The sequence below is a fragment of the Quercus lobata genome, chromosome 8 (assembly GCF_001633185.2).
Source record: "Quercus lobata isolate SW786 chromosome 8, ValleyOak3.0 Primary Assembly, whole genome shotgun sequence".
Lineage (NCBI taxonomy): Eukaryota > Viridiplantae > Streptophyta > Magnoliopsida > Fagales > Fagaceae > Quercus > Quercus lobata.
Genome location: NC_044911.1, coordinates 8,649,076 through 8,662,131, shown reverse-complemented (window position 1 = coordinate 8,662,131; position 13,056 = coordinate 8,649,076). Strand labels below are relative to the sequence as shown.

At 34.0% G+C, this 13,056-nt stretch overlaps 2 protein-coding genes across 6 annotated transcripts; both read left to right on the top strand.

Annotated features, from left to right (window-relative positions):
- The first annotated feature begins 1,334 nt into the window (after positions 1–1,334).
- Positions 1,335–12,642, top strand: LOC115955133 (TMV resistance protein N-like). Of its 5 annotated transcripts, none has more exons than XM_031073191.1 (14): positions 1,335–1,843; positions 3,651–4,761; positions 4,913–5,185; positions 5,293–6,093; positions 6,194–7,053; positions 7,135–7,191; positions 8,046–8,168; positions 8,545–8,694; positions 8,915–9,044; positions 9,133–10,138; positions 10,226–10,321; positions 10,405–10,542; positions 10,654–11,400; positions 11,797–12,642. In XM_031073191.1, the coding sequence occupies exons 1-6, from the start codon at positions 1,353–1,355 to the stop codon at positions 7,148–7,150; spliced, it is 3,552 nt and encodes a 1,183-aa protein (XP_030929051.1). In that variant the 5' UTR covers positions 1,335–1,352; the 3' UTR covers positions 7,151–7,191; positions 8,046–8,168; positions 8,545–8,694; positions 8,915–9,044; positions 9,133–10,138; positions 10,226–10,321; positions 10,405–10,542; positions 10,654–11,400; positions 11,797–12,642. The 5 variants fall into 5 exon arrangements, with proteins under 5 accessions (XP_030929051.1, XP_030929048.1, XP_030929049.1 ...); XM_031073188.1 differs by adding an exon at positions 7,444–7,515 and having other exon boundaries at positions 10,654–12,642; XM_031073189.1 differs by having other exon boundaries at positions 8,061–8,168; positions 10,654–12,642.
- Positions 8,011–10,920, top strand: LOC115956287 (kinesin-like protein KIN-12F). Its single transcript, XM_031074711.1, has 9 exons — positions 8,011–8,168; positions 8,545–8,694; positions 8,915–9,044; positions 9,133–9,196; positions 9,258–9,889; positions 9,944–10,138; positions 10,226–10,321; positions 10,405–10,542; positions 10,654–10,920. The coding sequence occupies exons 1-9, from the start codon at positions 8,011–8,013 to the stop codon at positions 10,918–10,920; spliced, it is 1,830 nt and encodes a 609-aa protein (XP_030930571.1).
- Positions 12,643–13,056: the final 414 nt, after the last annotated feature.

Genomic DNA, 13,056 nt, shown 5'->3' with positions numbered 1-13,056 from the left:
GAACAATTCATTTGCTATCTCGAATCGTAGTACCAAGACCTAAAAATACTATTTTGATACTAATGTTAGTTATGCCATTTTTTTTCATGTACTGCTTATTGACAAGCATTATTTTGACATAATACCAAAATTTTAGAAACTAAATTGTCACATTTAAGGTGTTAAAGACCACATTGACATATAGTACAAGCATTAAGGACTAAAATGGTAGTTAAACGTGTTTTTTTTATACATATTTTTATTAATATCCTCAAAACACTTGTTTTGTTTCTATATTTTATTGGAAAAAGTTTGGTTACAAACTTGGTTGTAACCAATGACTACAATGCCACTCAATATCTATTAATTTGAGGTGAATTTTAACAAATTAACCATTGGATTACATTTTATTTTTATATTCTCCATACTTGCAAAATTTTCAAAAAATCAAATATCAATAGCTATATCATCAATTAAATGTTTATATTTTATGTTTCCGTAGTCTAATTATGCATAAAAAATAAGTTTATGAATTGAATAGTAATAAAATCCAATTGGCAAGAAATTTGACATGTGTGTTAAGAATATAAAGTACATGTAATCTGCTAGTTAGATTTTCAAAATATGTAGTTGTGTTAATTTTTTTATTGAGAATTGTAGCCAAATCTGGAAACTGATATTTCGTTTGGTTTGAAATGGAGATGAAAGAAAGGGATAGAAGTGAGGAAAAAGTAAGGGAAAGAAAGAGAAGAAGAGAGAGTAGTAAACAAGCATAGAAGGATTGCATAAATACAATTTCTTTGAAAGAAAAGTCTTCTTGAAAAACTAATAACAGGTGGAACGGTATGAATGATTGTGTTAAGAAAGAGAAATGCTATGTCTACAATATTTTTAGAATAAATTTTAAGTGGCAAGTTGTTATGGGTTGTTATTGGTAAAAAAAAAAAAAAAAAAAAAAAAAAAATTCCAACACTAAGTTCAAATTAGAACCAATAACAATAACCAATGTATGATTTTTTGTAAAAATGTTGTAAAGATATTGTGGACATAGCACATCAAACTAAGAAAGTTTCTACAACACAACCTTTAGTCAAAATTGGTAGTGACTAGTGAGAAAAGTATGAAACTTCATGAAAAGAAGAAGAAGAAAAGTATGAAATATTGACAAATTTTTCAATGTATTCACACTTTTCAATGGAAAATTGAAAATGTATTCACACTTTTCAGTGGAAAACTGAAAACGTGTGGGACCGTCACAACTCGTATATAACCTATGGATCACATATTGTTTTGTCAATAAATTCATTTTGTTTCACATCTCATCATATCTTTCTTCTCTCCATATTTTCTCAACTTTTTGATCATAGATTCCTATGGCTCTCCAAATCAACAACAGAGCCTCTTCTTCTTTCACTCCCCAATTTATCTATGATGTTTTCTTATGTTTCAGAGGTGAAGATACCCGCTATAATTTTACAAGTCATTTATATCAAGCTTTATGTGATAAGGGTTTTAACACCTTTATCGATAATGGCCTTCAGAGAGGAGAAGAGATTTCAACAAAACTTCTTAAGGCTATTGAATTGTCAATGATTTTGATTGTTGTGTTCTCTGAAAATTATGCATCTTCTAGTTGGTGCTTAGATGAGCTAGTAAAGATTCTTGAGTGTAGAAATAATAGACAATTAGTTCTACCTATATTTTACAAAGTAGATCCATCAGAAATACGTAAACAAAAGGGAAAGTTTGGAGTAGCGTTAACTCAACATGAAGAAAATTTAAAGGATAGCTTGGAGAAGGTTCAAAGGTGGAGGACAGCTTTGACTAAAGTGACTGAATTGTCTGGGTTGTATTACAAGGAGGGGTATGTAACTATTCACTGCTCTTCTATAAGTAGTTTAATAGTTTTGTTATAGGAATCACAACCTAAAAAATACATATATATATTTTTCATAGAATCTTCTACTACTGAGGTAGTTAAGTTATAAAAGTCGATGGTAGAAATTAAAAAAAATTAAAATTAACGCCATATAATTTTACCAATTATGACTATTAATTCTTGTGCTTTTATGAGTTACAAACTTTAAATCGTCTTCAGTAGGCTCAATCATAGATTAGAAAAAGGTTACGAGGGAATTAGGATTTCATCTTTGGCAAACCCCAATCATGAATAAAAAAAATTCACATAAGAAATATACAAAAGCTCAAAACTACGCTAATATGTAAAAAAAAATACTGGTATTTATTCAGTATTAATAAAATATAAACTTCAGTCAAAAACATAGAAGAACAAAAAAAAAAAAAAAAAAAAACTGTTTTTAATATATTTCAACTCAATTATATGATCTATCAAAATGACAAAATGGCATTTGATCTTCTTTTGTACTCTAAAAAATAATCTATAATTAATTTTGTTTAAAATTTAATAGCAATATACATGATCAAAGAATGTTAGATAATCTTTTTTTTTTTTTTTCATTTTGTTGTGAGCTTAATCTTCAATATAATATTTATGACAGAAAGTCCTCATTTTGTAGTTACAATAAATCTTGGATAATTAAGTATGATTACAAACTACTCTAAAAACAAGTTGATAAGCTATTGAATTTCCAATCCCTACCATCTATTTGTACAATTATTGATTTTTTTAAATAAATTAAAAGTTTGAGTCTTAAACTACATAATGCCCATAATGATAAACTTCTTATAATAATTGTTTTTCATGATATGTAAAGTCTTGTAAGTAATTTTTCTCTCAACAAAAAAAAAAAGAAAAAAAAGAAAAGAAAAATCATCGATTCTAAAAAAATCATTGATCTCTTGAAGCTGTAATGCTAAGTTAAGAATAGTCAACTTCATTGTATGCTCAGTAAAACCATAAATTAATTCTTTTATTTGATAATCTATTCAATTGTAGCTAAATATATATATATATATATAGATATATATATATATTTATTTATTTATATTTATATTTATATATATATTCTCAATAATGACATTCAAAGAAACTTCATTGCATACTCATTAAAAAGATTATTTAACTCTTTTAATTGAGAATCTATTGTAGCTCACCAAAAAAAAAAAAAAAACTACTCATTTGTGAATTAATTCCCAATTGTACCAATCCAATTTTAATGATTTAATCAATGAAACTGTCAAGTCACAAATCAACCACTTTTGGTGCGGTGGTCACTCTACAAGTATAAGTGTTTGTAGGGCGGTAAGGGTCGATGTTTAAGTCTCCAAGAATGAGTTTCACACACAAATATACTTAGATTAGACTATAGTAGAGTTTCTAACTTATATATATAAAAAAAGTCACAAATCAATAAAGCATGCAATAAAAGTAAAGTAATAAACAAATAACACAATGTTATGGTGAGGATGTGAAAAAAAATAGATAGAGAACATCTCCAATGAAAAAAAGAAAAGAAAAGAAAAAAGATTACAAGGGCAACCCAACCCAAATAAGACAATTCCTTATATGAAGAGAAGTTACAAATCCAGCAAAAGACCCTTGCCCCTAGGCACTACTGATTAGATGAACTTACTATTCCAACCCACAATAGCTTTTGAACTTTTGAACTCTTCGTACCTGAACGACCCATCAATATATATTTTCAAATAGTCTAACTTATTATATGTTTCTTATGCTTTGTGTTTGACAGCTATATTGAATCTGAAACTCAATTTATCCAGAGAATTATTAAAGAGATATTAGGTACTAAATTGAATCGCACTCAGTTATTTGTTACTAAACATCCAGTTGGAATAGATTCTCGTGTGGATGCTATAGAATTGCTTTTAGATATGAAGTCAAATGATGTTCGCATGGTAGGGATTCATGGTCTTGGAGGAGTAGGTAAGACTACAATTGCAAAGGCTATTTATAATAGAATCGCTAATTGTTTTGAATTGAGTTGCTTTCTAGAGGACGTCAAAGAAAAGTCGGGAACAAATGATGACATAATCAAACTACAAGAGATGCTTCTTTCTAAGATCTCATGGGGCACATATGTAAAGGTAGACAGCGTACCCAAAGGAATTATTATGATAAAGGAAAGATTTTGTCGTACAAGACTTCTTTTAATTCTTGACAATGTGGATGAGTTAGAAGTGATGGTAAATTTGCTTGGAGAATGTAATTGGTTTGCTTTAGGAAGTAGAGTCATTATAACAACAAGAGACAAACAGGTGCTAAACACTCTTGGAAAAGATCATCAAATTTATGAGCTTAAGGAATTAAATCAATCTGAATCTCATGAACTCTTCAATCTACATGCCTTCCAAAAAATTGAACCTAAGAAAGATTATTCAGAAGTTGCAGAGCAAATCATACATTATGCCAATGGCCTCCCATTAGCTCTTAAAATAATAGGTTCTGATTTGTGTGGAAAAAGTATATGTGAATGGAAAAGTGCATTAGAAAAGTATAAAAACATCCCTCACGAAAAAATTCAAGAAAAGCTCAAAATAAGTTATGATGGACTTGGAAAGATCGAAAAGGATATTTTTTTGGATATTGCATGTTTCTTTAAGGGATTCGATAGGAGTTACGTAGCGAATATATTAGACGCTTGTAAATTATATCCAGGTTATGGAATTGGAAAACTTATCAATAAGTGTCTCATAACTGTTGGTCAATCTGGCAATTTGTGGATGCATGACTTGCTTCAACAAATGGGGAGAGAAATTGTTCAACAAGAATCAGAAGAGCTTGGAAAACGTAGTAGGATATGGTGTTTTGAGGATGCTTATGAAATACTTACTACAAATATGGTATAAACTCTTTTGTATCTCTTTTTTTCCATTGATTTTTTTTTTCTTTTTAATGTGGAAGAAAATTTAATTTAATTTGTATATGTTTGTTTAATTTTTAAAAATTTGTATAGTTCTATTGATAGGTGTAACTAATGCTTTGTCCAACTAGGGATCAAGTAAAATTCGAGGCATTATGTGCTGCTCACCTCAACCGATAACGATACCAATAGAAGCTAAAGCTTTTGAAAAGATGAAATATCTCAAATTTCTTATGGTTCGTAATGTACGCATTTGTGAAGAACTCAAATATCTCCCTAACGGGTTAATTTTGCTTCAATGGCCTGAATTTCCATTTTCCTTGCCATCCAAATATAATCCTCAACAACTTGTTGCACTTGAGATGCCACGTAGTCTTATTAGATTGGAGACAACATTCAAATTGGTATGAGTATTAGTATTTATAAATTGTAATTTCTTTACCTTCAAAAAATAATTGTAATTTCTTTATTTGAATGTTGGTTAAAAATAAATATTTTTTTTCTTCTACAGGGAATCCAGCTAAAATATTTAACATATATCAATTTGAAGAGGTGTGAGTCCATTACAGAATTACCTGAGTTGTGTGCCCCAAGCTTAGAACAATTGGATCTTTCCTATTGTCAAAATTTAGTTAAGGTTCATGAGACTGTTGGAATTCTTGATAAGCTTCGGATATGGAAACTCCAAGGTTGTGGTAAACTTCAAATTCTTCCAAACAACCTCAGGTTAAAATCTCTTGAGGAGTTTCTTCTTATGGACTGCTTGAGGCTTGAGAAGTTGCCTAATATTCATCCAAAAATGAAATGTTTAAGGGATTTAAATTTACGTGGGAGTGGTATTCGAGAGTTGCCTTCATCAATCAAGTGTCTCACTGCGCTTCGTTTCTTAGACGTAAAGGATTGTGAAAACCTTAGGTATCTTCCTGATGACATCTATAAATTGCAACTTCTTATTGGACTATCTATTCCCACCGCCAAATTGAGACAGACATGCGATTATTTGGATAGCTTTTCCAGTTATGGGTTTTTGATGTTGGATACCGTGAGTTTCAGGGGCAATAAAAATATAATTGAATTAGATTTTTTGATGAAACCCGAGTACTTCCCCGTATTGAAAAGTCTAGATCTATCTAAAACTAATATTGTTAGCATCCCCGAAAGCCTTAGCAGATTTACTACATTACAGTCACTTGATATGGCAAAATGCAAGCAGCTTCAGGAAATTCCAAGGCTTCCACAATCTGTACAAGTTGTGGTTGCACGCAATTGCTGTTCGTTGAATCCACAATCGTCAAGCAGATTATTGAATCAGGTAAAGGTTTCTCTCTTTTTTTATTTAAGTTATAAAAAAGAAACAATTTTTGTTAATTTCTTCCCTAATTCAATTTGCTGAATTTGCTAACTGAATGCAGATTGGAGAATTTTTAGGGATTTTTCCAAATAAAGGTTGCAAGGGAACAAGAAGCAGGATATTAATGGATCCACAAACATCATCAACCGAAATACTGGATGAGGTTCGTCGCTATCGCTCGGTTTTGCCTGACACGGGCTCTAAACCTGAAGATGATTATTTTGGAATTGTACTACCAGGAACTGAGATTCCAAAGTGGTTGAACTTAAACCATGAGAGTGATGGAAATGTCATATCATTTTGGGTTGGTCGCACATTTCCAAATATAATTGATGTCTGTTTTGCTTTTGGACCGCTGAAATATCCACGGATGCCTTCTTGTACTGTTTACCTTTCCATCAATGGTTGTGAAAATGAGAACATTAGTTATACAGATGAATTCTCCGACCATCTGATGATACTTTCTTTACCTAATAAGAAATTTCAGATCCAATTGAATAAGTCAAAACCATCTGAATTAAATTACGTTGAGTTAACATGTGAAATGGAGGATTGGGTTAAAAACCATCCAAGAAGGTGGGGGGTTCGTGTAGAGTGCATCTGTTGTTCCCGAAATTCTGATGTTTTTCAATTGCCGAGTCCAAGTGCTACGCATAGTTGTGGGTCTTCCTCAGTCCCTCATTTACCCACTTCTAGTTGTGGCACTGATATGGATCAATGGGCTTTCAATAATGGAGGAGATTCTAGACATCGGCCAAGAAGAAACCATCGACCACCACCCTATGCCAGACGTCCCCAAAAACACTACCTGTCCCACTTCGGATGGCTTCGAATCCGATTCCGTCTCTGGAAACGGAGCTCTCGTCCAACCCGAATTCCAACTGCAACGCTCAAGTTGGAATGGGAAGAGATAGATCCCAGGTCTGATACTAAGAACTTAATTTCCAATTTCATTGGTTGTCTTTGGGGTTTATTCTTAATAGCTAGAATTTTCAAATGCAGAAAGTGGAAAAGCTGAAATTGACGTGCCCAGCTACTGTATATAGCAGCGAGTCAGTGGTAAATATATTATTTATCATTGTGATTCCCTAGCTCAAAGAATTGCTCATTGATTTAGTTGGGAATTCAGCTAGTGCATCAAGGGAAATTAATTTGCTACCAAAAATTCTACGATCCGTATCTCTCTCTCTATATGTGTGTTCCTGTCTCTCTCATTGATCAGTAATTCCCTAGTAGAGCCATACTTCTTTATTTATTTATTTATTTTTTTTGGGAGGAAAATAGTGACCATACTTGACTCATCTTGTACAGTGGATCCTTTGGTGCTGGAAATGACCAATAATTTTCTTTTTATATTGAGGAGTTTGTTCAGATGAAGAAAATGTGAATATGTTCAACACACCATATATGTGATTGTTTAAATATCTGTAAAAACATGAAATTCTTATTAGTTTGTATTGATTTTTATCAATTGTGATACTAGGTATTATAGTCCTTGATCATGTTATGCGTATATACTTACACATAACAGTTATAACCTCAGAGATTTTGAGGCGCAAGGTTTTTACTTTATAGTCCTCAACCATATTGTTTTTACTTTCATCATTGAGTCATGGTGCAAGGTATCATCGGACATTTCTGTCAGTTATCAGTAAAATATTTTGTTCTGAATAAGAGATTGTTTGTTTGTGATAAACTATTCATTGAATGACTTATTCCTTGCACACAAGGTGCTTGAGTGGTCTTACTGTTTAATGGAACCATATGTTTATATGCCATTTTTACTCATTATCCATGATAGAGTTCTAAAGTTGCTATTATTAACTGTTATTATCCCTTTATAAGTTCTATCACTCAGATATGTTCTTTTATCCACTGATGCCATGGGGAACCTCATCTAAATGTTTTAATAGTTCAAAAACAAGCAGAATCACCCTTGTTGATCTAGCTGGACTTGATAGAAATAAAGTTGATGATGCGCGCAGACAAGGTGTGAAGGAAGGCAAACATGTGAAGAAGTCCTTATCACAACTTGGGTATGATGATGCCATGAGCCTTATTAAGTTAGAGAAATTTGTTTTATAAGATGTTCTTTATGTAGAATACTGATTAGATGTTGTATTTGTGATCCTACTATTGCAATTAATCTATAATCAGTTCTTTTTCCCATATTATGATAAAAGTGTGGGTGCGACTGGATAGCAACTTATTTTCTTGCCATGCTACAATTATTTTCTTGCCATATTATGCCAAAAGTGTGGGGGCGACTATATAGCAACTTATTTTCTTGCATGCTAAAGGTTCACCAATTATTTGGGGTTAATTACATATGCTATCAAGATATCAAGAATATAGCCATGGTTGGATTTAATGACGGAGTTTCATCATCACTGTTCTATTATATTGGTGCAGGCACTTGGTTAATATTCTAGCAAAGGCTGCTCAGTCTGGAAATTTGGAAGATATTACATATAGAGGTTCCTGTTTAACACATTTACTGCAAGAATCACTTGGTGGCAATTTAAAACTGACTGTTCTCTGTGCCATCTCACCAGAAAACAAGTATATATGACTTGAACTACTTTTAGTTTTCTATTTACAGAATCTGCACAATAACCATGTGAACCTTTAGAATGTTTACAGTTTGAAGTTACATGCTAATGCTCACCTAGATTGAGTCTTTTCATAAGATAGTAATTATAAAACAAATTTCAACATTCTTTTGAAAAATTTCTTGAGATTTTGGTATTTTTCTGAAATTAAGAATGCCTTGTGATTGCAGAAATAGTGGTGATACACTGAGAACTCTCAGATTTGGACAACGAGTAAAATTCATTAGAAACGAGCCTGTAATAAATGAAATCACAGAGGATGATGTTAATGGTCTCAGTGATCAAATTCATCAGTTGAAGGTATTAAGTTATCCTGCAAGAGTTATAATTGAAATCTTACTTTGAAATCCTACTGATGTTAAAGAAATTTGAATCTTGTTGGTTGCAGGAGGAACTTATAAGAGCAAAGTCTAGTAAATCAGTAGGAAGTCAAAATGGATATTTTCAAGGGCGTAATGTACGTGAAAGCTTGAATCAATTGAGAGTACCGCTCTTTGATTCTACCCCCCATAGATAATGATTCTGATGAAGAGGTAAATGTTGATGAGGATGATGTAAGGGAGATTCGTCAGCATCTAGATAAGTTGCATAGCTCTTCTGAAGACAATATTAGAGACAAGCCTGTTAGTAGGGATTCCATCCAGTTTTATTCAATGGAGGAAAGTGGTGAGACAGACTTGATGAGTGAAGTAAGTATGACTGAAGAAGTCTATATGGAAGAACCTTGGAATGAACTTCCTCAGATGGCCAATGGTTCTATGGAAGACAATTTTGTAAGTGCTGCTAACACCTTAACAGCTTCTGGTCCTGCAACCGGAAGGAGCATTTCAATTAGCTCATGCTGTCAGTCCCCACTCCTCCAAGACCCACCATTGTCTGAATCTCCAAAAATTGGAAATATACAAAGGAAAAGCATGAATATATCATCATCAAGTCATTTAGTAAGTCAGAACAGTGTTTCAGAAAGTTCCAAGTTCAACTTGGATGTTTTAAGACACTCACTTAAACAGAGTGAGCAGGTCCATTCTTCTTTGCGGTCAAGCAAGACATTTGCAGGCCCTGCTGAGACCTTGGCTGCTAGCCTTCACCGAGGCTTACAGATTATTGACTATCACCAACGGAACTCTGCATCAAAAAAATCTTCAGTTTCCTTCTCCTTTGAGCACTTGAAATTGGAACCTTGTGCAGAAATTGATTAGGCCAATGCTTCTGTTCAGACACTACCAGAAGAGAGACCATCTTCAAATGGACCATCTTCTTCTTTCCTTTGTACATCTTGCCAACGAAGAATATCTGAGAAGGATTCCAATGAGGTTAAGGATAGCTTGAAGACATGGATTGTACCTGTTGATGAGGCAGAGAATCCCACTCAATTGACAGATGAAGTGCCTCAAGTATGGCTAGACTAAATTTCTGGCAAGTGCAGTTAAGAGAAATCCATTTCTGCATTTTAAAATTAGTTTCTGTTTTTGCTGTTTCAGGATGCAGGCAATGCTATGATAAAAGGTCTTAAGCGAGAGGAGCTTGAAAACGTGTGTGTGGAGCAAGCTGCCAAAATTGAGCAGTTGAATCGACAGGTCACAAGAATTTACAAAGCTCTTTAATTTCTTGGGATTTTATAATGTGGATTCTTCATTATTGACGTTTTGAATTTGTACAGGTAGAGCAGTACAAACTGATGGAAGAAGAACACAGTCAAGAAATTAATAAACTTCGCCTTGAGGCTTCAAAGAATGAAATAGTTCCGTTTAAGGATTCCAAGAATGATGATTATCATTCACAGAGGGGTGAAGACAAGGTCAGTAATTGTTTTCCTCTATCACACTTAGCATTTCAAATGTTGGAAATCCCTTAGCATTTCAAATGTTGGAAATCCCTTCTAACATTGTTCTTGGTGTGTTTTGTGCAGCTTTTAAGGTACAATTCTGTTGAAAATTATCAGCCGGAGATTATAAAGGAAAAATGTAAAATAAAGGAAGTTGTGGTAGCTGGGACTGGGAATCAATATTTTGATCTGAATGAGAAGGAAGCACTTCTTAAGGAAATTGAAAGTTTAAAAAGCAAGTTGCAGTCATATTCTGATCCATCTTCTAACAAGTCTAATGAAAAATTGAGATCCTCTTGTTTCGCCATCATTCCAATTACAAAAAAGTGGTGTAGATCAACTCGGTTATAGCAAGGAAGAACTAGAGAAGGAAAGAGAGAGATGGACTGAAATGGAGAGCGATTGGATTTCTTTAACTGATGAACTGAGAATTGATATTGAATCCCACCACCGACGTGCAGAGAAGCTGGAGATGGAGTTGACATTAGCGAAGAAGTGCACTTCGGAGTTGGATGATGTACTTCACAGATCAGTCCTTGGGCATGCTAGAATGGTTGAACACTATGCTGAACTACAGGAGAAGTACAATGACTTGGTTGGAAAGCATCGTGCAATCATGGAAGGGATAGCAGAGGTGAAGAGGGCAGCTGCAAAGGCAGGGAAAAAAGGTCATGGCTCTCGTTTTGCAAAATCCCTTGCTGCAGAGCTTTCTACATTGAGGGTGGAGAAGGAGAGGGAGAGAGAATTGTTGAAAAAGGAGAACAGGAGTCTTAGAATTCAACTTAGAGACACTGCAGAAGCTGTTCATGCTGCTGGAGAACTCGTTGTTAGGTGGAGAGAAGCTGAACATGTAGCATCAGTTGCAGAATCTGTCACTTTTGACTGGACTAATATTTAACACTGTTATATTTAGTGACCATTCTGTCTAGTTTGGCTTCACAATCAGACTATACGATAATGTTTTCTGATTGCTTCTGTTTGGTGGTGGTACCTCACAAAGAGGGTCCTGATCATTAATCAGATTGATCATTTATCAACAAAACGTATTTATGACTCTGGGAAAATTGGAAGTTAATATGAACACTGAATATTATGATAGCATTTTCTAGAAAAGGTCATATCGAATCAATTTAATGATATATTAGGTTATTAATTAACAAGGAGGGGGGAGGGGTTAAGTGTTGGTAGCTTTCTGATTCATCACTTATGATTTTCATATCAATGCAGGACAACTTTACAAAGGTTCAACAAGACAATGAAACGTTAAAGAAGCAAGTGGAGAAGCTCAAAAGAAAACACAAGATGGAGATGGTCACTATGAAGCAGTATCTTGGACATGGCTCTGTGGGAAAGAAGCTCTACTGAAGCCCAACATAGCTAGGGTCCAGCCAAGAAGGGCATAATGCCACGCTAGGCAGCAATGTGCACTCCAAAACTCAAGTTAGCTGCTAATTTTGGAAAGAAAAAATGAAGAGAGGAAATTGAGAGTTATGGCCTACCAAGAGAGTGAGAGAGGTATTTATATCTTTAATACCACGTGTGACATGGTAGGGAGCATTGTTGCTCCATAAGGCTACTTTTGGCTAATGAGACAGCCTCCTGATGGGACAATTTGATGGGACGAGGTAGGCTGGCCATAGCTAGTGTAGCCCGTGATTGTCTCCGACCAGTATGATACACACTATCTTAAGCTAGTCTTAATGAATAGAGCCTGAGCGGCCTTGTCTTGGATGAATTTCTCCTTTTACCCTTATGTTCATTGGGCCGGTCAAAAGACAATGGCGCACAAAAGTGATCAAAGTGGGTGGTCCTTGATCTCCTTAGAGGATATGTTTTTTTAGCCTACTAGGATAAAAAATAATCAACTTGAACTTCAGTCGAAAGATGAGTTAGATGTAAGTGATTGAAACTGATGTGCTAGGCCTGTAGTTGATTCGGGTCTGGCCCCTCACAACCCCAGGCCTACTAGGTAAATTGGTTTGTTTTTTTAACCATTTTCACATGGTTTCTTATTCCAAAATGAAGAAGAAGAAGAAAAAAAAAACGACATTTACCATTCACAAGAATCTCAAATTTTTGACTTTACCAATTCTTGTTATCCATTCCTTCCGCATTTTTATCTGAGATGTGAACTTGCAATTACCTCTTCCTAGTGCACCAAATGTTACAAATTTTATGTACAAGCATCTCTTATACAATATTGATGACAAAACTTATTTAACACTTGAAAACACTACATTTACAATTCTAAATTTGTAAGCACAGCATCGAAGTGTATTTCATTTACATAACAGCATATAAGTATTGTTTTGTGGAGAGCAGATCGCTGTAAACTATAACCGTTGAATCTGTGCAGACAATTTCAGCATCCTGAATTGTAAAACCATGGAGGATTGGCAGAGGAAATCCTCTTATTAGGTGTAAGTTCACATATGGCAAGAAAACGGTTTTCAGGATAGTTGACATTATTGGCTGCAAAGATCAATA

Bases quoted from the DNA above. Each gene is read 5' to 3' on its own strand.
- LOC115955133 (XM_031073189.1), top strand. From the start codon at position 1,353: ATGGCTCTCCAAATCAACAACAGAGCCTCTTCTTCTTTCACTCCCCAA. The intron at 1,844-3,650 runs GTATGTAACTAT...TGTGTTTGACAG, and splicing joins GGGTTGTATTACAAGGAGGG to CTATATTGAATCTGAAACTC. The intron at 4,762-4,912 runs GTATAAACTCTT...TTGTCCAACTAG, and splicing joins AAATACTTACTACAAATATG to GGATCAAGTAAAATTCGAGG.
- LOC115956287 (XM_031074711.1), top strand. From the start codon at position 8,011: ATGCCATGGGGAACCTCATCTAAATGTTTTAATAGTTCAAAAACAAGC. The intron at 9,890-9,943 runs GTTTCCTTCTCC...GAAATTGATTAG, and splicing joins CTGCATCAAAAAAATCTTCA to GCCAATGCTTCTGTTCAGAC. The intron at 10,322-10,404 runs GTCACAAGAATT...GAATTTGTACAG, and splicing joins TTGAGCAGTTGAATCGACAG to GTAGAGCAGTACAAACTGAT.